Source organism: Fringilla coelebs, assembly GCF_963513975.1.
Source record: "Fringilla coelebs genome assembly, chromosome: 14".
NCBI lineage: Eukaryota > Metazoa > Chordata > Aves > Passeriformes > Fringillidae > Fringilla > Fringilla coelebs.
Window position 1 is genome coordinate 6,750,437 of NC_140040.1, and position 23,878 is coordinate 6,774,314.

At 47.4% G+C, this 23,878-nt stretch overlaps 1 protein-coding gene across 2 annotated transcripts in view; it reads left to right on the plus strand.

The window, feature by feature from the left end:
- Nucleotides 1-65: 65 nt before the first annotated feature.
- The window catches only part of EDC4 (enhancer of mRNA decapping 4), a 31,142-nt gene continuing 7,329 nt past the window's right edge, over nucleotides 66-23,878 (plus strand). For both annotated transcript variants that reach the window (XM_084215219.1, XM_084215220.1), the window contains exons 1-23: nucleotides 66-196; nucleotides 4,103-4,259; nucleotides 4,981-5,092; nucleotides 5,712-5,811; nucleotides 7,055-7,244; nucleotides 8,254-8,401; nucleotides 8,900-9,004; nucleotides 9,442-9,551; nucleotides 10,079-10,162; nucleotides 10,705-10,800; nucleotides 11,777-11,879; nucleotides 12,326-12,506; nucleotides 13,139-13,211; nucleotides 13,638-13,729; nucleotides 14,380-14,576; nucleotides 15,277-15,365; nucleotides 16,118-16,271; nucleotides 17,416-17,879; nucleotides 19,445-19,546; nucleotides 20,517-20,669; nucleotides 21,962-21,998; nucleotides 22,758-22,938; nucleotides 23,510-23,665. In XM_084215219.1, the coding sequence (XP_084071345.1) occupies nucleotides 118-196; nucleotides 4,103-4,259; nucleotides 4,981-5,092; nucleotides 5,712-5,811; nucleotides 7,055-7,244; nucleotides 8,254-8,401; nucleotides 8,900-9,004; nucleotides 9,442-9,551; nucleotides 10,079-10,162; nucleotides 10,705-10,800; nucleotides 11,777-11,879; nucleotides 12,326-12,506; nucleotides 13,139-13,211; nucleotides 13,638-13,729; nucleotides 14,380-14,576; nucleotides 15,277-15,365; nucleotides 16,118-16,271; nucleotides 17,416-17,879; nucleotides 19,445-19,546; nucleotides 20,517-20,669; nucleotides 21,962-21,998; nucleotides 22,758-22,938; nucleotides 23,510-23,665 (3,163 nt within the window). In that variant the 5' untranslated portion in view covers nucleotides 66-117. The remainder of the gene's footprint in view (nucleotides 197-4,102; nucleotides 4,260-4,980; nucleotides 5,093-5,711; nucleotides 5,812-7,054; nucleotides 7,245-8,253; nucleotides 8,402-8,899; nucleotides 9,005-9,441; nucleotides 9,552-10,078; nucleotides 10,163-10,704; nucleotides 10,801-11,776; nucleotides 11,880-12,325; nucleotides 12,507-13,138; nucleotides 13,212-13,637; nucleotides 13,730-14,379; nucleotides 14,577-15,276; nucleotides 15,366-16,117; nucleotides 16,272-17,415; nucleotides 17,880-19,444; nucleotides 19,547-20,516; nucleotides 20,670-21,961; nucleotides 21,999-22,757; nucleotides 22,939-23,509; nucleotides 23,666-23,878) is intronic.

Below are 23,878 nucleotides of genomic sequence, written 5' to 3' on the forward strand. Positions count from 1 at the left end.
CGGGCGGCGGTTTCCGCCCGGCGCTCGCAGGGCCGGGCCGGAGGCGGAAGCGCGGGCGGCGGGGCCGGGCCGGGCAGCGCGGTGGCGGCGGCGCGGGCGGGCGGCGCGCCGGGCCCCATGGCCTCCTGCTCCAGCATCGACATCGAGGACGCCACCCAGCACCTGCGGGACATCCTCAAGCTGGACCGGCCGGGAGGTGAGGAGCAGGGACCGGGGGGGCGCGAGAGGCCGCCGGGCCAGGCCGGGCGGGGCCTTGTCTCGGGCCGCGCCGCGGGAGCCCCTCGGCCGTTGCGCCGCCGCCCCGCCGGTTGTCAGCGGCCGCGCTCGGGGCCCGGCCGGGCCCGCTTCGCCTCGGGGCGCCTGGCAGCGCCTTCCGACCTGCCCAGGGCCAGGGGGTCCCGCTCGGCACTGCCTCGCTCCCCGCAGAGCCCGGAGCCGGCGGCGCGGTGAGGAGCGGCCGGGGAGGAGAGGCGCCCCCGGGCTGGGGACCTGCCTTGAGGGAGAGGGTTGGTGGCGCTGGGCAGAGCGAAAGCAGGCCGGCCCCAGAGCTTGCTGCTGCGGCCGTCTCGGGGCTCCATTCGGCTGGGAGGTGCTGCTGCTGGGAGCTGAAGAGCACCGACCTGGGTGACACGAGTGTCCCCCCTTCCCAGGAGTACTTGGAGTGTTTCCCAGGCGTCTCTCTGGGCTGAGTGGAAGGGGCTGGTCGGCTGCTCCGAGATCAGTGCCAGGTTCCCTCTTTACAGGAACTTTTCACTCTCCTTATTTGTACGTGAAATGGGATCACAAATACCTCTTCTGAAGTGGTTGTGAGTCTTCTCCCTGTGCTCTGAATTATCATACCTCTCTGCTCAGAGTGTAGCGGGCTCCCTTCTGCCTGTAGGAGTATCAGCAGTGGGCTCAGGAATCAGCTGGACTCTCCTGGAGCTTCGGCTCTCTCTCATCTCCCTTGTTGAACCTGCCGTGGTGTTTCAGTCAAATGTGGTGAGGAGGCTGAGACATGAATACTTTGCAAAAATATCTTAGCCTCTGGGCAGAGGACAGAATTATGCCCCTGTTGTGCTCCTTTCAAGGGAAAGGCAGGACAGGAATAACATAACTTCAAAATGTCCTGAGACTCAGCAGGAATGTGTTACCTCCAAAGGAACTCCCATGTGTGTTGCCTTTTGCTTGGCCAAAAGGAAAAGAGGTTGGGTGTGGGATGGTTGTGGAGGGCTGTACAGGCCTGTGAGGTGATGGAATAAGTCTACAGGAAGGCAGCTTCATTAGCTCTACTACCCTTAGAGAATCTTCTCATTAATTGGAATAGTTTCTGTGGTTTCTGCAGTGCTAGCACGTTCCTGAATTCTAATTCTTACAAGTAAAATACATTTTTTGTTTGTAGTGCGGCACTGTACTTGGAAGACTGGAAGGAGAGCTCAGTGCAGGGATGGGGAACACTCATTTCACAAGCAGTTTCTGAACTGAAAGGATATGTTGTGGTTGAGAAATGGTTGGAGTTGTTGCTCAAGATGACTTTCTCCTGAAGCAGCTTCTCCTGCTGGTTGAAGTCAAGGAGTTATTGACAGAATATGCCTTATTTCTTTCATTCTTCTTTCCTGTTCCTTCCCTTTTTACCTTCTCTGTTAGCTCCAGTGCACAAGAAGGCATTTGAGAGGAGAAGGAGCAAGTGGGCAGGAAGTTCACAGAAGGAACCTGTGGTGGTTCTCAGAAGAAATCACTGCCTGGGTAACAGCAAATAAACTTGAAAAGACTGACATAATAAGGGGAAGAAGAAGAGTGCACATGTTAGCTGAAAGTCTCTGAAACTCCTGTTAGGATGCCAGGGGAGAGGAATAGGGGAGCCTTCAAGTTTTGCAGTACCATGTGCAGGTAGCTGTGAGCAGTGTTGTGTTCCTCTAGGTGCTGTTCAGGCAGGTGGCAAGAAACACTCCCTCCTCTAAAGAGTTTACAGCTGTCACAATACTTTTTTAATTCTGCTGGGCTTGGTGATTGTGAAAATGTAATCCACTACCCAGTCTGTCTCTCTTGACACAGCTTCTCCCTGTTTTGGCAACTTCATCCAGTGCTTCAGTAGCTGTTGCCAAAGTATGGACCTGCCTGCTGGGATGTGGGGACAGGCTGTCAGTGCCACTGTGCTGAGGAGGAGCATCCCTGCTGGTGCTGGGCAGGATCCTTCCATCCACGCAGAGATCTCTGCTGCTAAGCAGGTGTTACGTGGGCTCACCCTGCTCGTGGTGTATCAGGGCAGTGTTCAGTACAGGCTGGCATCTCCTGGTGCAGCTGATGGTGGGAGCAGGAGGAGTTCAGTCTCAGTTCTGACTGCTCCTGCTCTTTGAAAAGGTAATGAATACAAACACCCTTCTTTCCCTTTGAGACCTCGATCTACCAGTCTGGCTTAACCTTTTGGTTTAGTTCATGTTCTTGCTAAATAGAGCCTCTTCCCTTCTTCTATGCCTCCAGGATTGTGCACAGGCAACACCTGTGCTTGTCTGGCTTCCACTAGCACAGACTGAGCTATGCCCCTTCCAGAACTTGGGTGAGCTGATGCTGGGCCCATCAGCCTCTGGGGAGTGTTTCCTCCTTCCTTTTTCTCATGGAGCAAACATCACTGTCCTGCTGTGTGTAAAAGAGCAGCAGTACTTACATGAGACTTTGCTGTGGCTGCAAAAGGGCAAAGCACGTATCATCTTTCTCTGGGAGACTGGATGCTTTTTCTGTAGGGAATATTTTCCTGCCTTTGGTCACAAAGGATCAAGTGCTGTCAGTGGAAGTAGCTGCAACTGGACAAGCACCCACCGTATGCTGTAGGAATAAGGGGCACATCTTAATCCTGTAACAGCAAGAACAGCACCAGTGGGAGGTGCTGGATCACATTCCCTTGCCTGAAGTTCCTTGTGCTGTGTGAGTGCTGCTGCTTTTTCTACACTGAGGTGGGTGTCCAAATTGTTCCTGCATTGGGGCACCCTGTCACTGCATATTTCTGTGTCCATAATGAATCTGGCAAATGAATAATTGCATTTGTGTTTTAGGCAGCAGCAGCACTCACCCTGATCTGTTGAAGCCTATTCAGTAGCAGAAAGGTTGTCTCACTTTGGAAGGATCTGCCTCTTGCCCACAGTTATGTTTAGGTTTGTTACATGTGCTAGTGATGGGGAGTTCTGGTCCTGGGAGCAGCCATTTTGCAAGAGCTCAGCAGCAGTTGTTACCTGGCAACAGTATACGAAATTTCGGGTTTCAAAACCAGGGAAAATTTCCAGCGAGGCGGCTTTTCCTTGGTATGCTGATGTGGGGGTGCAGATGGAGGGGCCTTGCTCTCCTGTGGGGGTTGTCAAATATTTGCCTTGCTAGTGAAGAAGAACAGTCTCCTTCACCCCCTGTTACGTCTGTCCCCTCCTAAAGCCTTCAGAAGGCATGGAAGCCACCAAACAGCTTGTGCTAGGCCAGATGTGCAAAGTCAGGGCACACACACTCTTCAAAGCACAGCTGGGGCTCTGAACAAATGGCTGCTTTACACAAAGTTTGAGTGCTATAAACTTCTCTGTGATTGTTCAACCAAGGGAAAGATATGGGAACCCCAAATGCACAGCTGCTGAGTTTTCTAGGAAAATTACTTAAACACCTGGACAGGTTTTGGAAAGTAACAAATGTATTGTTTCCAGCCAGCCCCAAATGTTGCAGCTGATCCATGCACTGCTGGACTTCAGAGGTCCCTCTGCAGGCCTGAGGGTTAGAAGTGACTTGTCAAGAACCTTTTGGTCTGGCGCTTGATTCAATAAATCTGAATTACCAGCTTAGTTTTTCTGATCTAAAGCTATTTGCTCCTTGAGCCAGGTTAAGTTCCTTGAAACATACTCTTCAGAGTTTCTCTGATTTGCTTGTGAAGGAAAAAGAACTATTTCACTCAGATGTGTGAAGGTGAGTTTGTCATCACACGGGAGGTCTCTACACATCCTTTTTGTAGAACACTTCTCCCAACCAATTCAGCATATTCTACCTGACAGACCAATAGAGGCTGACAAAAAGCACCTGCAGGTGGTGTGTTTCACACAGTGCTGTTTCTTTTAAATGCACGTTGGGCACAGCTGGTCTTGCTTTTCCTCAGGTTCGGTGAATGAGAACCAGAGACCGTCGAATTCGTACAACGGGGACCTGAATGGGCTGCTGGTGCCTGACCCCCTTGGGAGCGGAGATGGACCTGCTTTGGCCAAGCCAGTGCATCGCAGCATCTCCCTAGGAGCCTTGCAGGAGAAACAAGTCATGTAAGTTTTGGCAAAGAAATGCTGAGAGCGAGTAGAAAACAGCTCAAATTCGGTTCTCTGGAGCGTGGAGATGCATGCTGGGCATCTGACAATGGGTTTTATGTTCAGTTCAGGTGGCAGTGGTGAGCCAGTGCTCTTGGTTAGAGCTTTTGTAGCTTTTGCGAGGCTGATGCATGGAGTCTGCCATCCTTGCATCTCAGGAACAGAAGATTACCTGCAGAATTGTTCAGAGAAGGGAAACAGAACTGTCCATGTGAAAATTGCAGGTCAGAGAATATGTAAATCATGAGGGCTCTGGTTGAAATTTGTGGTTCCCCTGTAGATGTCCAGCAGGACTCCTTCAGGGACCCAAGTCACCTGAGGTGTTGCAGAGCTCATGGAAGTATCGTCTGCTTGGGTTCTCTGGTCATGGTTTTTGAAGAGGATGCCATGAGAACCATGAGCAGTGTGCACTGTTTAGTTGATGACGTTCTGCTGGTTCAGCCTAAAAATTGAAGGTTTTTAGGCTGAACTGAGCAGGTGTTTGACTCTCTCAAACCTGTGACACACAGGGAAGGGAGACTCAGCTAAGAGAAGTTTCTGTCTTCGCTTGTTCAGCTCAGGCTCTTAGATGCTCAGATCCTGCTGTGTTGCTGTTAAAATTATAAATTTAACATTAAGTGTTGAATATTCTTTTTCTGTGAGTCCTGTCTGATTTCCCCCCCCTTTCTTTTTTCCAAAGCTGCCTTTCTGGTGATGACAGCTCCACATGCTTAGTGATATCAGCAAAAGACGTGGAGGTAGTGGCCAGCAGTGATTCCAGCATCACCAGTAAGGCCAGAGGGAGTAACAAGGTAAGGATCAAGAGAAAGCATGGTCTCTCTCAGTCACATCAGCACATGCTTGAATTTTCTTTCTTATGTCATAGGAGTTTGTAATTAGGTAGAAGTTTGTCAAAGACTTTTAACAAGGAGAAAAAAGTTGGAGCACTATCTTGTAACTGATTGTTTCTGTTACTCCAGAGTCTGGCTGAGTTATCTTCTCATTTTCAGAAGTTCATGATCTAAGCTGTAGGTTCCTGGGAAAGTGTCCTTTCTCCACAAACATGATTTTTCTGCTGGTTGTTTCCTCTCTGCACCCTGAAGGGAAGGTTTCCCTGGCTGTTTTGCTGGCGTCAGTCCTGCTGAGAGCTCTGACCAGCAGGTCAGAGCTGCAAGAACCAGTATGCTGAAATTAGAACTGGTGCTGAGCAGAGAACTAAGCCATGCTCAGAACAAATGCTGATGATTAGGAGAGAGACATCTGGTCTTGATCCACTCAGCCCTTTTCCACTTTGTTCCTTAATTTTCCATTTTGTGTTTTTCCATTTTCTGTTCCAGTTTGTTCCTTAGTATGCAGCGAACTAAGGGACCACAAAGATGGAAAAGGTAATTCCAGACACTCCTCATGTTTTGTTTTCTTTCTCCTGAACAGGTGAAGATACAGCCTGTTGCTAGATATGACTGGGAGCAGAAGTACTATTATGGCAATCTGATAGCTGTTTCAAACTCTTACCTGGCTTATGCCATTAGAGGTGAGTTACCTTCTTGTCTTAGTTGTGATTTGTGTTCTTTTGCTCTGTGTATCATTAAGAAAGGCAGAGTTTGCATCAGAACAACATAACTGGCACTAATTGAAACATACCATGCAATACTCAGGTCAGAGTGCTGTTATAGAGGAAATATAAGCAATGGGAGAGAGAAGAGTTTGTTATGTGGGAGCTAGAAATTAAAGAGAAGGACTCAGTGGGCATGTAGGAAAAGCTGAAGGACTACATTGGTTTTACTGGAGAGCTGATGTTCATATTCCTCCTCTAAATAAATATTTCTGCAGCAAACAAACTGCTCTGTAGCAAAGCACAGAAACAGCCCCATGGTAATTTCAGCAGATAAGTGTTTGTGATAGATTTGCTTGCATAATTTTAGACTTCAGTTTAAGGCTAAATTTTGAGGATCCAAAGAGCAATGCAGCTGCAGTGCCTTGTGCAATAGAGAGAGGAATGCAGAACAACACAGGGAAAGATTGTTTCACAGCATATGGGAAAGAAAGTGGCAGGATGAGAGGAAACAGTCTCAAGTTGTGCCAGGGAAGGTTTAAATTAGGTATTAGGAAAAATTAGAATGTTGGAACTGCCCTGCTCAGGGAAGTGGTGAAGTCACCGTTCCTGGAAGTGTTCAAAAAACACATAGATATGGCACTTGAGGACATGGTTTAGTGGTGAGCATGACGGTTCTGCTGGTTGGACCTGATGATCTTAAAGGGTGTAGTAACACTGGGAAGCTGAGTGGTTTGCTAGGACTGATGTGGGCATCAGGAAGTGAAAGCACCATGATCTCTGTAAGACTGCCTGCTTTGTAGTGATTGGTGTCTGTCTGAAAAGGGGAAGCTGGAAACTTAGCTTAGTGTGCTCACATTCTGAAGCATCTTTTTTTCAGTCATGCAAGCCAAAAAGCAGTGCTTTCTGCAGGGTGAACACTCATGCCTTTTGCTTCCATTTACGGAACATGTATCTGAGCTATCTGCCTCTCAGTGACTCCTTTTCTCCAGTAACTGAAAATTAAATTGCTAATAAAATTAATTCACTGTCACTGGAGGTCAGCCTTGAAAGCATGGCAAGCTCAGGATGAAGGTTTAGGCCTAGTGTTTAATTGCAGCATCTTTAATGAGGATAATCCTGGGAATTATGAGACATTTATGAGAATTATGAGAAGTTGATGAGAATTATGCAGAGAAACCACAGACACGAATGGTGACTTCTCCCTCTGTGTGTCTCACAGCTGCCAGCAATGGCTCTGCCATGGTGCGGGTGTTGAGTGTCAGCACTGCTGAGCGGACCTTGCTGAAGGGATTCACGGGAGGTGTGGCAGACCTGGCCTTTGCTCACCTCAACTCCAACCAGCTGGCCTGCCTGGACGAGGCTGGCAACCTTTTTGTCTGGCGCCTGGCCATGGATAAAGAAAAAATCCAGTATCTTGTCCAAATACACCTCCTGTCAGCCTCTGTGTAATGATTAGATGCGACTGCAACCCCAACATTACCCTTTGATTTTGTAGCCTTTGTAGGGGAAAGATGGATAGTTATGCCCCTTCCAGGGTATCAAATCTGTCATCTTTTACCTGCATTCAGTACAGTCATTACTTGATATTGCATTGCTTGAAATTCTAGGAGCAGCTCAGTGCTCCTGGTCCAGGCAAAGTAGACGGTGAGAAGTGTCAGTGTGTAGCAGCTGGCCTTGGGCATGGACAGTGTCACCTCAAGTGTGTGACAGAGGTTTGTCTTGTCTGGTTCTACCTCTTTTCTTCAGTTACTTCTCTAGGGAAGAGGATGCAATATATCCCATCCACTCACTGTCTTCCTTCCAAACCTGTCATCTTTTTAGTGGCCCTGAAATTTATTTTCAGTGTTCATTACCCTAAATATTTTCCTTTTAATTGCTAGGAGTGATTGCTCAGTGCTTCTGGGAAACGTGTGAGGTATGTCACCTCAGAGTGTAGATTTATAATTTTAATTGTGCACCATCATTTCAAAAGCAACTGGAGCAAAGGTGGTGGTAGTTGTTGAAGCCCTGATTTGTAGTGTTGCACTCGAGCACTCAGCTGGGGCCAGTGTGGTAGCTCTTCTGTCATTCCCTGGTAGTGTTGCAATGCTAAAGAATCATCTAATCATTAGCTGTCTGATGGATTGCACATTCTGATGTGGCTGTGTGCCCCTGTTGTGCTTATCCTGTCACTGCAGCCTGCAAGAGAAAATTGTGAGAACCTATAAACTTTTGTAAGCTGAAGCTCTTCTGTCAGTGAGGAAACTCTAGCTTGGCTGCTTTCTCAGCAGAATCCCTTTACCTGCTTCCTTTTTCAATCAATGGCCCAAAAACCCTTGAGGTTTAACAGTATTAAAACAGCAGACCAAGCCTGAACAGATTATTGCTGGGCATTAGCAGCAGAGCCAGAATGTTACATTTCTTAACCCTGGTGATCAGAGAGGAGATCTTGGTTAACATCAAGCGACCTGACAGTACCCCCCTGAACACCTTCCGGAGAATCATCTGGTGCCCCTTCATCCCCGACGATAACGAGGAGAGCGGCGAGGAGGGGAGCCAGACCTTGGCGTTGTTGCATGAGGACAGGGTAAGGAAACTGCTTTGGAAATGTTGCCCTAATTTACCATTAGGAGAGGATTTAATGGAGGAAAGAGCTGAGTTTGCAATGAAGTTGTAAAGGCTTCTGTCTAGTCCATGTTGGGGATCCTCCTGTAAGATGTTGGATTCCTCTCTTCCCAGGAGAGATGATTCTCTGGGCCTCAGCAGGATGGAAAGGGAACTTCTGCTCACCATCAAATGCCAAGAGCCACTTGAAACAGAGACATCACTTGTCTGTTCAGGCTGAGACAGTACCCGAGGGAGGGGCTTGGTGGACAGCAGCTACAGATGCCAAGAGCAATTCCCTCTGTTATGTGCAGTGCCAGGAAAGCATTGAATGGCCAAATTGTGTGGAAATGGGAAGGTGTATGTCACACACTTCCATTGGGCTGGTGTATCAGGCCATAAGATAAGGATCTAGGAAGTTCTCTGGATCAAACCAGTGGTTATAAAAATAAACCTGTGTGTCTGCATGTTTGTTTTCCAGGCAGAGGTGTGGGATTTGGACATCATCCGAACCAACAACAGCTCCTGGCCGGTGGAAGTGCCTGATATCAAAGAAGGTTTCATTGTGGTGAAAGGCCACAGCACGGTACAAACCTGGGTTCTTTGGGTTTTCTTTGGGTTATAGTGTCTCAGGAGCTGCAGTTCTTAAAACAGTTGGCTGTAAAAAGAACAGTTGTGAGGCAGTTATGATTGTAAAAGCCAGAAGAGCCCAAACCAAAATGAGCTCTATTCATAACATGAATAAGAGTAAGAGCAGTGGCAACAGAATCCCTTGTACTTGAATTTGCTGTCTGGAAAAGGTGATGGTTTATTATTACCAAGAAAGAGGGTGCCTGTCAGTTGTTCTGTGAAGAGTTAAAAGGCTTAACATTAGAAGCTACCAGTTTCTGTTAGAAATAACTAGCCTCCTCTACTATCAGATTGTTAGTCAAATTCTTGCTTGAAGATAGAGCCTTTTCTTCTTGTAAAGTCAGAAAAGCTATGAAATTACTTTTCTGTGTCTCTTTCCCCCCTTCTGTGTAGTGCCTGAGCGAGGGAGCACTTTCTCCAGATGGAACTGTGTTGGCCACAGCAAGCCATGATGGTTTTGTAAAATTCTGGCAGATCTATATTGAGGGACAGGATGAGCCAAGGTAACTGGAGAATTGGGAAATGAAGGATCTTGGAACAGAGAGCAGCATTTTCTCTGGAAGAATTTCCTTGATACAGAATTATCTGTGATGGTCATTCTCGGGACATTATAAAGATATGGCAAAAGTGTTTGTAATTTGTTGCTGAAAAATTGCACCACTGAATATCATATCATAGGCTTATGAAAAAAGCAGAGAGCTGTATCTAGAAACAGGAGTTCTGTGCTTTGTACAAGCTGTAGTCAAAGTCTTTTGCACTGTCTGTGTAAATGCGGGAAGCTGCTCTGAGCTGTTCTTCTCAATGTTGACTTCTTGCATTGTATTTTTGTTATGACACCAGACCAAATGGCAACATGAGATTTTATTTATTTATTGGTAACAATATTTGTCTGTGTGATCTCCTTATTTTATATAAGGAGAGCTACAAGTCAGTAATCATTTATGGCTTCTGGACAAGGAGTTGTGTGTTCAGCATTCTCCTCATTTACCCCTCCCTTCACACTTGGATGTTTTCTGTGATTTATTCCCAGGTGTCTTCATGAGTGGAAACCCCATGAGGGTAGGCCTCTTTCCTGCCTGCTCTTTTGTGACAACCATAAAAAACAAGACCCAGAGTAAGTCCCCAGTCCTGTGCTTCAAGTATTAAAGTTCAGCATTGTTTTCTAACTCTGCCTTACCTTGAAAGTTCCTTGTAAATGAATCATACTTAAAATTTTTAGCTTAGTAGCAGGAACAACTCCTGTCATCTTTGTAGTCAGTTTTCTAGTGATGGAGAAATAAATAAGACTCTGAAGCAAAACCTAAAGTGCCCTTAATCATAGTGCCAATTCCATGAAAGTAATGAGAATTCTAAATTGAGACTTCAGATAAACCTGAGTCCTCTCAGGTTTGTGATATGGTCAGTCTTAAATGGCGTGTTAGTCCTCCAGATTTCAACTGCCCATTGCTGAAAATATAGCTTTTATTGTTATTGTTTCTTCACTTGTGGCCTTAAGGTTTCTGAGAGGTGTAGTGGTTTCTAGTCTGCCTCAGAGCAGAAATTTTCTGGGAACTCTTAAGCCATGGTTGGGCAAAATCAGCCATGGGCAGCTTGTGAGGAGCTTTTCTGGGAAGGACCAATCTTCTTTAAGAGAATTTGGATCTGTTGTGCCTACAGAGTTCCCTTCTGGAGGTTTCTCATCACAGGAGCCGATCAGAACAGAGAACTGAAGATGTGGTGCACGGTGTCTTGGACCTGTTTGCAGACTGTTCGGTACGTGTGCCTGGGTGCCCCTGAAGGCTGGGATTTAAGGGTACTGAATTTGCAAAGGTGATCCCTGGTGTCCCATGGATTTTACTCCTTTGCCTGACCTGCTGTTAGAAGCTCTCAGCTGTGGCAGACTGTCAGGTCAGGCTTAGGCAAGGCCAGGGAAGTTTATACTTTTATTATTTGTTTTACCAAGATCTGTTGTCTTTGCTTTGTTCTGTAAAGCATAGACATAGCTGTAGCATGAGGGGAGATTGCACAACAGAACTGCACACCTTGAATTTTTCTTCTCTATAAATGTTAGATATTCAGTAACCAGTCTAGGATCTTTTCCTATTAGTGCTTTTTCTGTTTAAATTTTGAGAAGCTGCTGTGTTGATAGAGCTTAAGAAATTATCCAAGGCTTAAATGTTGAGCCATGTAGGTTCAGAAATTGAAATTGTGCTTTAATCCATCCCTTGACTCAGCTTAGGTCCCCTAATTTTATTTTTCTGATGGTGGATCATGGCCTCTCTCACCACGAACATGCTTAAGGCCACTTCAGATTTTCCCTCTTTAAATGAGAAGAAATGACGTAGAGCCAAATGCTGCTTTTTCCACCTCACACTACAGAAGGTCCAAAACTTGTGGAAGGGTTATTTTGATTTGGTGGATGTTTGGTTTTGAATCTGTAGCATTGACTCTTATACTCCTATGAATGTGGAACATGATGAGTAATGACTAAGTGTCACCTTCCATTTCAGTGTTCAGACTCCATAACTTGATCCTATCGTGCCATCTCCCAGCTGCTTTCTTAGCTGATGTCAGCATTGATTTCAGCAAAGGAGTTTCTGTTCTAGTGGGTGGTTGCACTGTAATAGGCCTGTAAACTCCTTAAGGTTCTGTGGGAGTTTTGGTAATTAGTGCCGTTTCATAGCAATAATGCTGGTTGGGCTAATCTACTTTGCTGTCTGTGCCCCCTCCCTCTTATTTGTATATGTAGCTTTTCTCCTGACATCTTCAGCTCCATGAATATTCTTCCCAGCCTGAAAGTCTGCCTGGACCTCTCCGCTGAATATCTGATACTGAGCGACGTGCAGAGAAAAGTAAGCAGTTCATTTTGTTGCTGCCTGTGGGAAATGGTGGCTGAAGCAGAATTGGCCTTGTGTGTGACTGGTTCTGCTGCCTAGGTCTGGGATTTGCATGTTAGCAGATAAAAATTGACTCAGCAATTTCACTGTTCAATGAAAAAGGGCATCGGTTCAGCTGAGTAATCCTGAGGAGCCTTAAGGATTATTTCTCACCCTTGTAAAGCTCTCATTTGGAGATACTTGTGTCTGGCATGGCAGGATTGAGTTCTTACATGGAGAGTGTGTAGCACCTTAAGAGTGTGGTGCTTGTGGTTCCCTTGAATGTTCCATTTCAAATTTCAAGATCCAGGCTTTATTCCTCACGTTATTTACCTTGTTCCCGATCTGTTTTGGATGCTCAGCACTGTAGTCCCCACGCATGTGCATGGTCTGCTCTGAAAGCTCTGATTTGCCATTTCCAGGTCTTGTATGTGATGGAGTTGATGCAGAACCAAGAGGAGGGCAAGGCTTACTTCAGCTCCATCTCAGAGTTCCTCCTTACCCACCCGGTGCTGAGCTTTGGCATCCAGGCCGTCAGCCGCTGCCGGCTACGGCACACCGAGGTGCTCCCAGCAGAAGAGGAAACTGACAACTTGAGTGTAGGTAGGTGACAAAATTTGGCTACTGTGTGGTCAGGATTTCTTTCCTGGCTTGTTCTGACTTTGTTGTGAAAGGCTGGTCTCCCAAATAACAAGACAAGAGGCAACAGCCTCAGGTTGCACCCAATGAGGTTTAGATTGGTTGTTAGGCAAAATTTCTTCACTGGGCTTAAGCTGGGTTGTCAAGCATTGCAACACAGGATTCAAGGAGTGGCCTGGTCACTGCCCTGGTCCTGCTGGTCACACTGTTGCTGAAACAGGCCAGGATGCCAATGGCCTTCTTGGCCACCTTGGCACATGCTGGCTGATTTTAAGCTGCTCTCAACCAGCACCCACAGGCCCTTTCCCACTGGCCAGCTTTGCAGCCACTTGGGTGTTCTTGGGGTGTTCTGTGCAGGGCCAGGGCCTGGACACAGTGATCTTTATGGGTCCCTTCCAGCTCAGGATATTCTGTGATCCTGTGGAGTTGTCTGCAAATTTACTGAGAGTGTCTTGATCCCCTCATCCAGATCATTGATAAAGAGAATCTGTATCATGCTGGTTATTTGCTATCAGTTCATCCTGCTGTGATGCTTTTGTAGTACTTTGTGTGTAGTTTCCTTGCAACTTCATATTTTACCTTTGTCTCCCTTCTAGAAGGTGCTCAGGGCTCTGGGGCTGTTGAATCAGCAGCAGGTGTGCTGATAAAACTCTTCTGTGTTCACACCAAGTGAGTATGTGTGTGCAGCTGTCTGTGTGTGTCCTAACCCTGCATGACTTGTAGAAATGTAAGTTAAATTATTTTGCTCATAACAAAACCTACTTGGCCCCATAGACATTTCTGGCTGTGGTGTGTGTGGCCTTACCAGGAGGTAGCCCTGAATGGTGTGACAAACTTGTATTTCCATAGCCATGGGTGATTTCAGAGTTGTGCTCACACAAGTGCTGGGAACCATCTCAAATACCCTGGGTGGCAGAACTGGGTGACACAGCTGAGTGAGGATCAGCTTCTGTTGCTTCTGTGACAGGCAGAAAACACTGAAGCATTTTTCCAAGGGAATTAGTTCAGTGAAGAGAAATCTTCTGAGCCTTAATGATGCCTTAAGTCTTCTCCTGGTGGTTCTTAAGCTGATCAGAGATGCTTGTTTCTTTCTAGGGCCCTACAGGATGTGCAGATTAGATTCCAGCCTCTTCATAGCCCTGACACAAGTGCTTCCATGCCTGCCCATGGCTCTCATGAAGAATTTGGTAAGCATGTGTGTTAAATTGGTCTTCAGTGTTGCTGAGCCTTTAAAGGTTATTGGTGGGGAGAGCAGGAGGGTGGTTTTGGGTATCTCTTTGTACTGTGGTGGTGTCATTGCATAAAGGGTTCTGAATATGGAGTAGCAGCGGAGCAGGAAGTTGGTTACACCCTGATTGTGAGTATGGAGTTTGGGATGTGTTAGACCAGGAGTGCTAATGCTTTGTGCATGCTTGAGTTCACCTTCCTGGGTGATTTGGCACTTGTGAAAGAAACTTGAAGTTTGTCTCTTGTCAGGTGGAAGAGATCAGAGTGACAGCAGAGCTGTGGGAGTAGAGGGGGCCGGGCTGTTTGTGATGAGCTCTTTCAGCTCATTCACCATCCTGGGATGTGGCAGTTCAACTGGCCTTGCTTTTAGGGAAGAAAGGAAGCTTGGACATTTTATTATTAAAGCCTGATAAAATCCAGTCTGGCATACAAAGAGAAAGCATAACACAGGATTTGCTTTGCTCTAAGCTTTGACTGGGATCTTGCAGGGTTTTTGCTTGTTCTTTTTGGAATCAAGCATGGCATGCAATGGCATAAATTTATACTTAGTGGAATTAGAGCTTTAGTTTTGGAGGGAAGTTCCAGACTGATTTGTATCTCTCCCTTGAAGCCTTTCCAGACCACATGGCTGATCTGAGCACGGAGGGGCTGGGCTCTGAGAAGGAGTCTGTGCACGGCTCCCAGCCGGACCTGCGGCGCATCGCGGATCTGCCTGTGCCAGCAGACTTCCTTTCCCTCTCCAGTGATGCCAAACCCAAGCTGATGACTCCAGATGCATTCATGACACCAAGTACTTCTCTTCAACAGGTAGTCAGAGATCAGCACTGTTATGGTGATGCAAGGGATGGGGGTGGATTTTGGTACTTTCCAGCTGTAATTACTGTGATAAGCTCTGCTAGCTGAATGCAGAGCACACAGGAAACTCTGCATGTAACCAGACTGAGCAGAGACCTGTTGGCACATCTGAAATGCTAAACTGGCCTAAGATTGTGTGGAAGTGCTGTGTTTAACTGCAAAACCACTGATGTAGGTATGCTTTGTAGAAATATGGGTTTGCTAAATAGCTGTATCTGAGCTGGGAGACTGCTCTTACTGGTTTACACGTTGTTTGGGGATATGATCTAACTTAATGGAAGAAATATGCCACCTCTGCACATCCTGCTGATGGGATCCTGTGAGAATGCAGATCTGAAATGATCAGGGGACTGTTGGCACTGTTCAGACTTGTGAGACCCCTCTGGAGTGCCCCACTCTCTGCCATAAGCCCTCTGCCTCTGCACTGGTGGCATCACTCTGGGGACTCAGCAGTTTCCCCAGTAAAAGCAGCCATATGATGAGGATGTTTTGGGACTTGCCTTTGACCAGCACCTGAGCACCTTAGCAAAACAACCCAACCTGTGGAGGTGTTTTCTATTCCCCCTTCACCAAAGACTCTCTAGGAGTCTTTCTTCCTCGGGCTGAGTTGTGTTGTTGCCCTCTGTGCCATCCTGACTGTGTTTCCTTGCAGATCGCTGTCTCTCCAGGCAGCAGTGTCAGTTCCCTGACTGCAGTCACAGCCATGAGCAGCACTTCTGTCACGGATGCCTCTCTGCCCAGGTGAATAGCACATGAGTTAAATGATGCATCTGCAGCTGAGCTGGCACAGGCCTTTGGGATAGCACAGAGCTGTAGCATGTCTTGCAGGAGAGGAGATTGTAACCAGAGTTAGACACTGGCCTGAGTCCCAACATCCCTGTATAAGCAGCTGTTTGCATCCCTATTGCAGCTTGGAACATGTCTGTTGTTATCTAGGGGCCAACAAGAGTGTTTTATGTGTGCCTCATAGGGATTCTGTTAATGCAGCTCAGTTTTGTTGCTCTCCATGCTTTTCCCAAAGGGCCGTTGTTGTTTGCAGGTAAGAGAACTCTGCAGCCACCAAGGACAGGGAGAGAATTAGGACTGGTAGGAAAATCTTATAGTGTGACCGTGGGTTGGGCTGCATAACAGGGGAGAACTTCACTTCTGGGGGTTAGGAAAAGGAGACATACCTATCTCATAGTGTTGTGTTTCTCCCTGTACTCTGTACAGTGTCCACTGGAGATACAATTGGTCCATTCTCTCACTGACCCCTCAAATTCTAAAAGATTGCAATGCCCCTTTTTTTTCTTTTTTTTTGTTGTTTCCAACAAAAAAAGTATGGTATCTCTCTGGGCTCTATGGGGACTAGAAGATGCAGGCGCTCGTTGGTGGGAGTGGAAACAGCAAGGGCCCCTCCACTGACCTTTGTACCCCATCTCCTCACCCTGAGTGTTTGATGCAGATCAGTCATTTCTTTGGGCTGCTTGATTTGCTGGTGTCTGTTTCTGCAGAGCTTCAGAAGACTTGACTGTGAGCCCCAAGATGCAGCTGGACACCAGCCTCACGCTGAGCAGCAGCAGCAGCAGTCTCCAGACCAGTCCTAGGAGTCACTCTGTTCTTATCCCAGGCCTCCCTGACAAGCTTACACCAAAGGCGCCTGTTCCAGTAAGGCCCCAAATGCTTCTCCCTTCCTTCTCATGGGCCAAGGAACCTGTGTATGAGACTCTACAAGCTGAAATTGCTCAGCCTGAAGAACAAAAGGCTCTGAGGAGCAGAGTGGCCTTTTAGTGCTTTAAAGAGTGACTTTTTACATGGGCAGACAGGGATAGGGCATGGGAGAATGATTTTAAACTAGAAGAGGGGAGGTTTATGTTAGATGTTAGAAGGAAATTCTTTTTTCAAGGGGTGGTAAGGCACTGGCATAGACTTCCCAGGAAAGTTGTGGATTCCCCATCCCTGGAAGTGTTCGTGGCCAGATTGGATGGGGCTTTGAGCAGTGTGGTCTAGTGGAAGGTGTCCCTGCCCATGGCAGTGGGGTTGGAACAAGATGAGCTTTAAGGTCCTTTCTGACCCAAACCTTTCTAGTATTCTATGAAATTACACTTATTTGGATGTTAACAGGGACTGTGTGTGTCCTTTGGAAAACACAGCTGCTGGCACAGATGTGCAGTCCAGTTTACTCAGCCATGATGGAATTTATCCATATATAGAACAGCGTATCTCTGAAAGAGAGATACAGCTACAGATAGCTGCAATACAGCTATAGATAGAGCAATAGAGGGACAGCTCTAGCTTGTGCTGTCACCATCCCAGTGGCTGGAAGTGCTCAGCCTTTGTGTTAAGAAATGGTGCTACCTGGAAAGGCTTATTCCTGTTTGTTGGTCTGACGAGTGTGAAATTGTGATTTCCTATCCCTAAACTTTTAATTTCCAGATGTAGTGTAGAACAGATCATGACCAAAGCTTGAAATTGAATCAAGTTTTCAGTCCAGGAGATGTTCAGTGTTAAAACTAATGTTCTCCTTCAAAGAAGAGGGAGTCTGGAGCAGAGCAGGGAGGTAGAATTGGTGTTACATTTTCTTTTGAAAGTGAGTTCAAACTAGCATTGGCTTAAGCGTGTTGTTAACCCAGCTGAGAGTCCATTACAAGTGCTGGGACTATTTTCCATCTGATGAAGGAGTGGGAGGCAAGGAATCACATGAGGAAAGGATACAGCAGCCTGTTTCCAACAGCAGTTAGTGTAAGGCACCAGGGGTTCTTGGAGTGTCTCCACATTATCCTAAAGCCTCTTGTTTGATTTCTGTTTGTAGGTGGCACCAGGAAACTCCTCTCTAGCACTGGAACTGCAGGAAGTGGAGCCCTTGGTAGTGCCCCAGGCTTCTCCCACCCGTGAGCGCTCCCCAGACGTCATTTCCTCTGCTTCCACAGCCATGTCCCAGGATATCCCAGAGATTGCTTCCGAGACCCTGCAGCGCAGCTTCGCGGCGGCCGCGCCCGCGCTCCCCGGCGAGGGGCTGGAGCCCGGGCACCACGCAGACAGCATGGCCTCAGCTGCCTCTGCCTTGCACTTGCTGTCTCCCAGGAACCGCCACAACTCTGAGCACAGCCACCACTCTTTGGACATGCCTCCAGTGGAGGTGGACAGACTGAATGCTCCATCATTACTGGAGACTGCTTTAACTCAGGAAAATGCATCTTCTGACAGTGTTGTGAGTCAGCCATGGCCAGCGGCTCCTGACATCACCCGGGAAACCAGGAACAGCATGGCAGACAGGTAATCCCTTGGCTTTGTCTGGCACGGGGCAGTTTGTTTGCATTGCCAAATTGGCAGCTCGGTGAAAAGCTCTTATGTTGTGATTAATCCAGAGCAGTTCTCCATCCTTCTTTCCCTTGAAGGATCTGATGAGTCAGCCTTCCTGTGTGCTGTGTCCTGAACTTCCTAGGCCACCTCTAACCATTTTTGCTCTCTGATACCCTTTGCAACATAAATGATCTCTGTTAAGAAGGTGAAAAGTCTACTTTGTTGGCCTTCATGTTCACATGGAGACTTGAGATTTTTTTTGTGTGCTCTGGAAATCAAACCAGTACATTTTGCCCCAGGTGATGCAGGCTTTTGTTGAATCAATTGACAAAATAACTGTCAGGTTTGCTTGTATGTCTCTCTTCTAGGACTGGCTCTATGCAGCTACTCTTATAAATACATAAAGTACTTCAGCAGTCAGAAAATAAATGGCAGTGGAGCAGGAATGAAGGATGGTGCAACATCACTTAGGCTGCTTAGAAGGAGCAATCTGTTATGCTGGACCAGTGCTGGGTTTCATCACAGAATTAGTGACCCTGTCCTGTAGTAGGAAGAGAACAGTAAGATGCACATAGCATCTCCAGATTCCACTTGAGCTGGGGCTACATGCACCATGTGAACCTGCAAACACCTTCCTTTTCAGGAGGACTGGAAGGCTGAGAGGGTCAGTGTTGTCCCTCAGGTAATCCTTGACTGTTCACTCATCAGAGTTGCAAAGAAAGGCCTCGCCTTTTGCCTCCAAAGCTGAGGATGTTTCAGGAAACAGTCCCATCTGATGGCTCTGGGAGGGCATTAAGACTGTGTTTCTACACAATATTTTTTCTTTTACTCATAATATGAACTTGAGAAAATACTTTTGTAGGGGTTTGCAACTCCCCTCAATCCCACTCTGTGTTTAAATTTTTCTGGATGTCTTATATCAGAATACCAGATCAGCTGTCTCTGACTGTCAGAGATTGCACAAGCGCTCACTTCTATGTAAAGTCCTTCCTGCACCCTGCATTCAGGCAGACCTAAATGACAGCCTAGAAGCATGTGCAGTTTGCTCTCAAAATCATTGTGATACTCAGACTGGATCCACTGTTACAGTTCTGTCTGTTGGAGCTGACCCATCAAATTCACACACTTCCTCAGATACTTTAAGGAATAAGGAAGCACTGATTATTTTTGCTTGAGTGATCAGTATTCAGTGAGGAAGAACAAAGCCAAGGTGATGCTATTCATGGAGGAATGGTGTGCTGCCAGGTTTGAGTAGTGGCTTACCTCTCTTGTATGAATGTCTGTTGGGAGGTAGTTCTTGGTTACTACTTCAAGTATAGCTGAGCTGCTTCTCCCCTTTGAGGCCCCAGAAAAGCACATGGACAAGTTCAAGTGCTTAGTGCTTGTACACAACATTGCCTTTTCCTGGATCTGTGGGATCAGTGTGGGGTGATTTTTGTTACAGACTTCCTATCAGGATCTCTCATGAGACATGGAGAGAGTGTATATCCGAGCTGAAAGAGACTTTTGTGATGGTATTTTCTTTTTCCCCTCTCTAGCCCAAGGGATGAGGTTGAAGAAAAGCACAAGAGCTCTTCCTACCATCGACACAGCTACCACCTTCTACAGCATGATAGCCAGGATGCCAGTGCAGAGCAAAGGTACCAGAGTGTGCTCAGCCCCCTCTCTCACCCTGCATGGACTCAGCTCAGGCTGCATTTGTGCCTCTGTCCCCAGCCAGCCTTCACGTGTGGGGTGAATGTCTCTGCTTTGTCTCCTGACTTAATGTGGGTTTGCAGCCCAGCTTTCCTCATGTTCTGGTGACTTCAGCTCATCTCAAGATTGGCCTCTGGGCCCTCTCCAGTTTATTCTCTGTAGAGAAAGGTTTGATTGTGCTGCCTCTAAAAGCATGGACCAAGCTTGGTTTAATTACCAGTAAAAACCTATTAAGGGATCAGTTTCCAAATACTGTGCATTATATAAGGTAGCAAGGGTACCTCAGGAGTAAGTTTCTAGGTTCTGACATCTTTCCTCCCTTATAAGTGCCCCTGAAGTTCTGTGGGCACATTCTGTGTGCCTGACAAGCTCAGCCCTTTTTGACAGCTGAGGCTTGTCCACAATCCACACATAAATTCAGACTGAAACCTGCAGCCTGTACTGGAAGCTGGTCACTGGGGAAAGTCTCCAAGGTACTGAGGATCACAGACATCTTAGGCTCACCTGATCCTCCTCTGTTCTTGCAATGCATTCTGTGTCCAGTGCTTGCTGTCTGTAAAGCTGTAGGGATGTGCTCTGCTTTGGTTCCCTGCTAGGCCATGCTGGGGCTCGTCTGCCAGGATTTGCAGCTAAGCAGGCATTGTTCAGCCATGCTGCCTGGGCCCTGCTGTCCCTAATGCAGGGACCCTCCAAGCCTTGCTGCACAGCACCCCAGCTCAGCCTGAGCAGACCTGGATCAAAGCAGAGCAGCCTGTTCTGTGCTCTGTAGAGGTGACTGTGAGAGGTTAAGTGGGGGTGTCTGTAGCTGACTGTGGCCATGTGTGCATGAAGAGCTGTGTGAATCCATCCCTGCAGTGAAGGCTGGCACAGTGCATTGTTGTGAGTGATGTCCTCTCCCTTGCTGTTCCTTCACAGTGACCACGATGATGAAGTTGCAAGCTTGGCTTCCACGTCGGGTGGATTTGGTGCCAAAGCATCAGCGCAGAGGCTGCCTGTGAAGGACTGGAAAGTCAAGGCATCGCCCCGGGCCTCCCCGAAGCTCAAGCGGAAGGGCAAGAAGGATGACGGGTATGCCGGGCTGGCCAGGGCACAGCAGGCTCAGCACCAGCTGGGCAGGGCACAGCCTCCTGCAGCCAGTGGGGTCTGAGGCAGCAGCCAAGTGCTCCCAGCCCTCAGCCTGTTGGCACAGGGCAGGAACCCCACAGAAGGCATTGCTGGTTACTCAGACTCTGACTGGCACTCGGGTGTGGGAATAGTTCTGCACTATCTCCAGCTGGGACTCGAAATCCGAAATACAGCCTGGGCTTGAGAAAAATGGATGGGAGGTAAATTAAATGTTGTGAGAGAACACTGGTTTCAGTGAAGGCTTCATTGGAACTGTGATGCTATGAGCGTCACAATGGCCTCCATTTTTAATTGGCTTCTGAACAGTGGCACAGTGCTCTTGTTCAGCAATATCTGTCATTTTTTACCTGCTTGCTGCTTCTCTGTGTTTGTAAACATCCTTTTGTCAATATCCGGTAAGGATAGGAAAGGTCTGCCCGTGGCACGTTAGACCAATCCGTTTGCATGTTTGCATCAATGTGAGGAGAGTAGCAGAGCTTCTGCACAGGGCTCTCTCCTCTTCTTGTGTTCCCATAGCTCCATGATTTGGATCTCTGGCTGTGCAGATCACAGAGATGGGCTATGGCATTTAATTCTGGCTGTGGTCCTGCACAGTGACACCCAGAAGCTCTTGGCCTCTGAAATAACTTTCACTTTTTCTGTCTCAGTCCTTGAAGTTGCTGAGTGGATACTTTCTGGGAACTAAAAGTGTTCACTTTTCTTCAGTGATCTGTGACTTTGATGGAGACATGCAGTATTAGTGGATCAGTTCAGGGTTTTTTTAAATTCTGCTGTATGAGCTGGAGTGCATCACTAGTTTCTTCACCTTGAGAGCTGGAATCACACTAGATGATTTGTGCTCATTCATTCTAAATTTTAACAAATGAATACTTGTTTTTTGTTTGGGTCTTTCCTGGCTTTGAATTTGTACAAAACTGAAAAACCATAGTGGAGTGCACTTTGTAATAGTCTTCATTAACACTTGGTTCAGGTCTCTTCCCTGCAAAGGGACCAGTCTGTAAGGAATTTCAGGGTCTGTGAACAGTGTAAATGATAGTGTGATAGTGCTGTAAGGACTGGGATTTCATCACCTTCCCATCATTCTCCATGTTACACAAGGCAAGCTGGAGTTATGAGCTGGAGTGTAAAATCTAAAGCAACCATAAAACGTGTTACCTGTTTTGGCAGAAGACTTGGATAATAAGAGGAGTTAATTGACATAACTGGGTTACTACTCTTTCTCTGTTTATTTCCAGGGATATGAACCAGTCACCAAGATCAGCTAACAACCAGGTGAGTCAGAGCTGCTCTTCATGATGCTTCTCATAGACCTAAGAGAAAGTTCATCCCAGTTCCTTGAAGTATCATGGGTCATGCCCTAGCAGGTTGAGAGGGGGCTGCACTTGGGCTTGGAATTGCTCAGTGCTGACATGCAGCAGAGAAGGAGCTCTGTGCTCTCCAGACTGATGATTTCTTTCTCATACTTGCCTCTGCTTGCAGCAGGATAAGCTGTTCCTGTCAAAGAAAGGGTCACAGGGGGATTGGCCCTGATGTGTGTGTCTCCTTGTTCCTTCCGCTTAAGGGTGGGTCTTCACACTCCCTGAACTATTTTGAGCAGTGAAGTGACAACATATATAAATTTATACTTGTCCGGTTGTCTGGTGTTCTCAAATAAATGAAAGCTCTGAAAAAGTGCTCTGAAGAAGCCTCCTTAGTGTACTGATTGAACAGCTCTTTTGTGAGTGTTTGAGGTCATTGTTTACATTTTAGGCATCAACACTCTCAGTACCTGGCCAAAAGTGAATAAAATCTGTTTTGAAGGGCATGTTGGATCTAAACAGTTGATATTCCAAGCAGCCATTTATTAATTCCATGCAGGAACCTTGTTTTATCAATTTATTCCTTGTCACAACAGTTCTTGGGAGCTGGTCCTATTTGCTGCATTGTGTGTTACACTTCACTTCCAGGCGCAGGGCTTGACTCAATACTGAGCAGAAACTGAGCTGACCTCCAGTCCTGTTAGAAATGAATGCTTGTCCTCTCCACATGCAGGTGACACCAGAGTTCCAGGATGAGGTGATGTGCATCCTGAGGAGCCAACAGCGGGAGCTCTCCGAGCTGCGGCAGACCCAGATGGAGCTGCTGCAGAGGCTCACAGATCACCTCGATGCCATCCAGAGCTCCCTCATGGGCCACATGGAGAGGGTCATCGACTCCCAGCAGGAGCAGGAGCGTATCCTTGTTTGCAGGTGTTGAGTGGAAGCTGCAGGGCAGACTGAGGGCGTGAGGAAGGTGCAGAAAGGTCAGGGATCTTGGGAGCGTGGGGCCGTAGGTGCAGCACAATTGCCTGGCTGCAGTGTAACTATTTCAGTTCCTCTCAGGCCCTTCCTCAGGGCAAGAAGCTCAGAAATAGAACAGAACTGGCACTTTTTCTGTGCCACTATATCTTAGTAACCCATTAAGCCATAAATGCTGCACTGCTGGTGTTGACCAGAGGTGCACTAGGTACATTATCCCACCTCAGGCAGTGGCCACTTGCACAAGAGTAATTATGGGCTGATCCTTTCCTTCCTTTGCTCCTTAAGGCAAGTCAGTACTTGCCTTTTTTCTCCCTAATCAATTGTTTATGAGCACCCTGTTTCAGGAACACAGCAGTATTGTTATCAGACCACTCTTTCACCAGAGCTGCACATTTGCTCTCACTGAGCCTCTGGAGGTGAGGCTACTGTCCATCTTTGTGGACAGGAGTGTTGTGGGTGGACAGGAGATGTGTTGTTGTGCTCCTTAACCCCAGTGCTCATCAGAGAGAAGGCTGGAGCGGGTGCTGCTGGAGGGGCAGCAGCGCAATGGGCAGCTCCAGGAGCAGCTGTCGCAGCAGCTCTCGCAGTCCCTGTCCACGGCCGTGTGTAACCGCCTGGAGAGGACCATCCGCGAGGAGATGAAGAAGACAGTGCCCCAGTGTGAGTGTGGCTGCCTGAGGCTGGGAGCTGGAGCCCTACAGGGAGCTCCATTGGGGTCAAAAGCACACTGGGGAAGTGCTGGCACTGCATGAAGCAGGAGTTAGGTTGTGTGAGCACCAGTGTGTCTGCAGAAGAGGCTGCTGTGAGCCCCACTGTAATCTGAGAAGAGGGGCTGTGGTTTAAAAGCAGTGTGAGGCTCCCAGAGGGAATGCC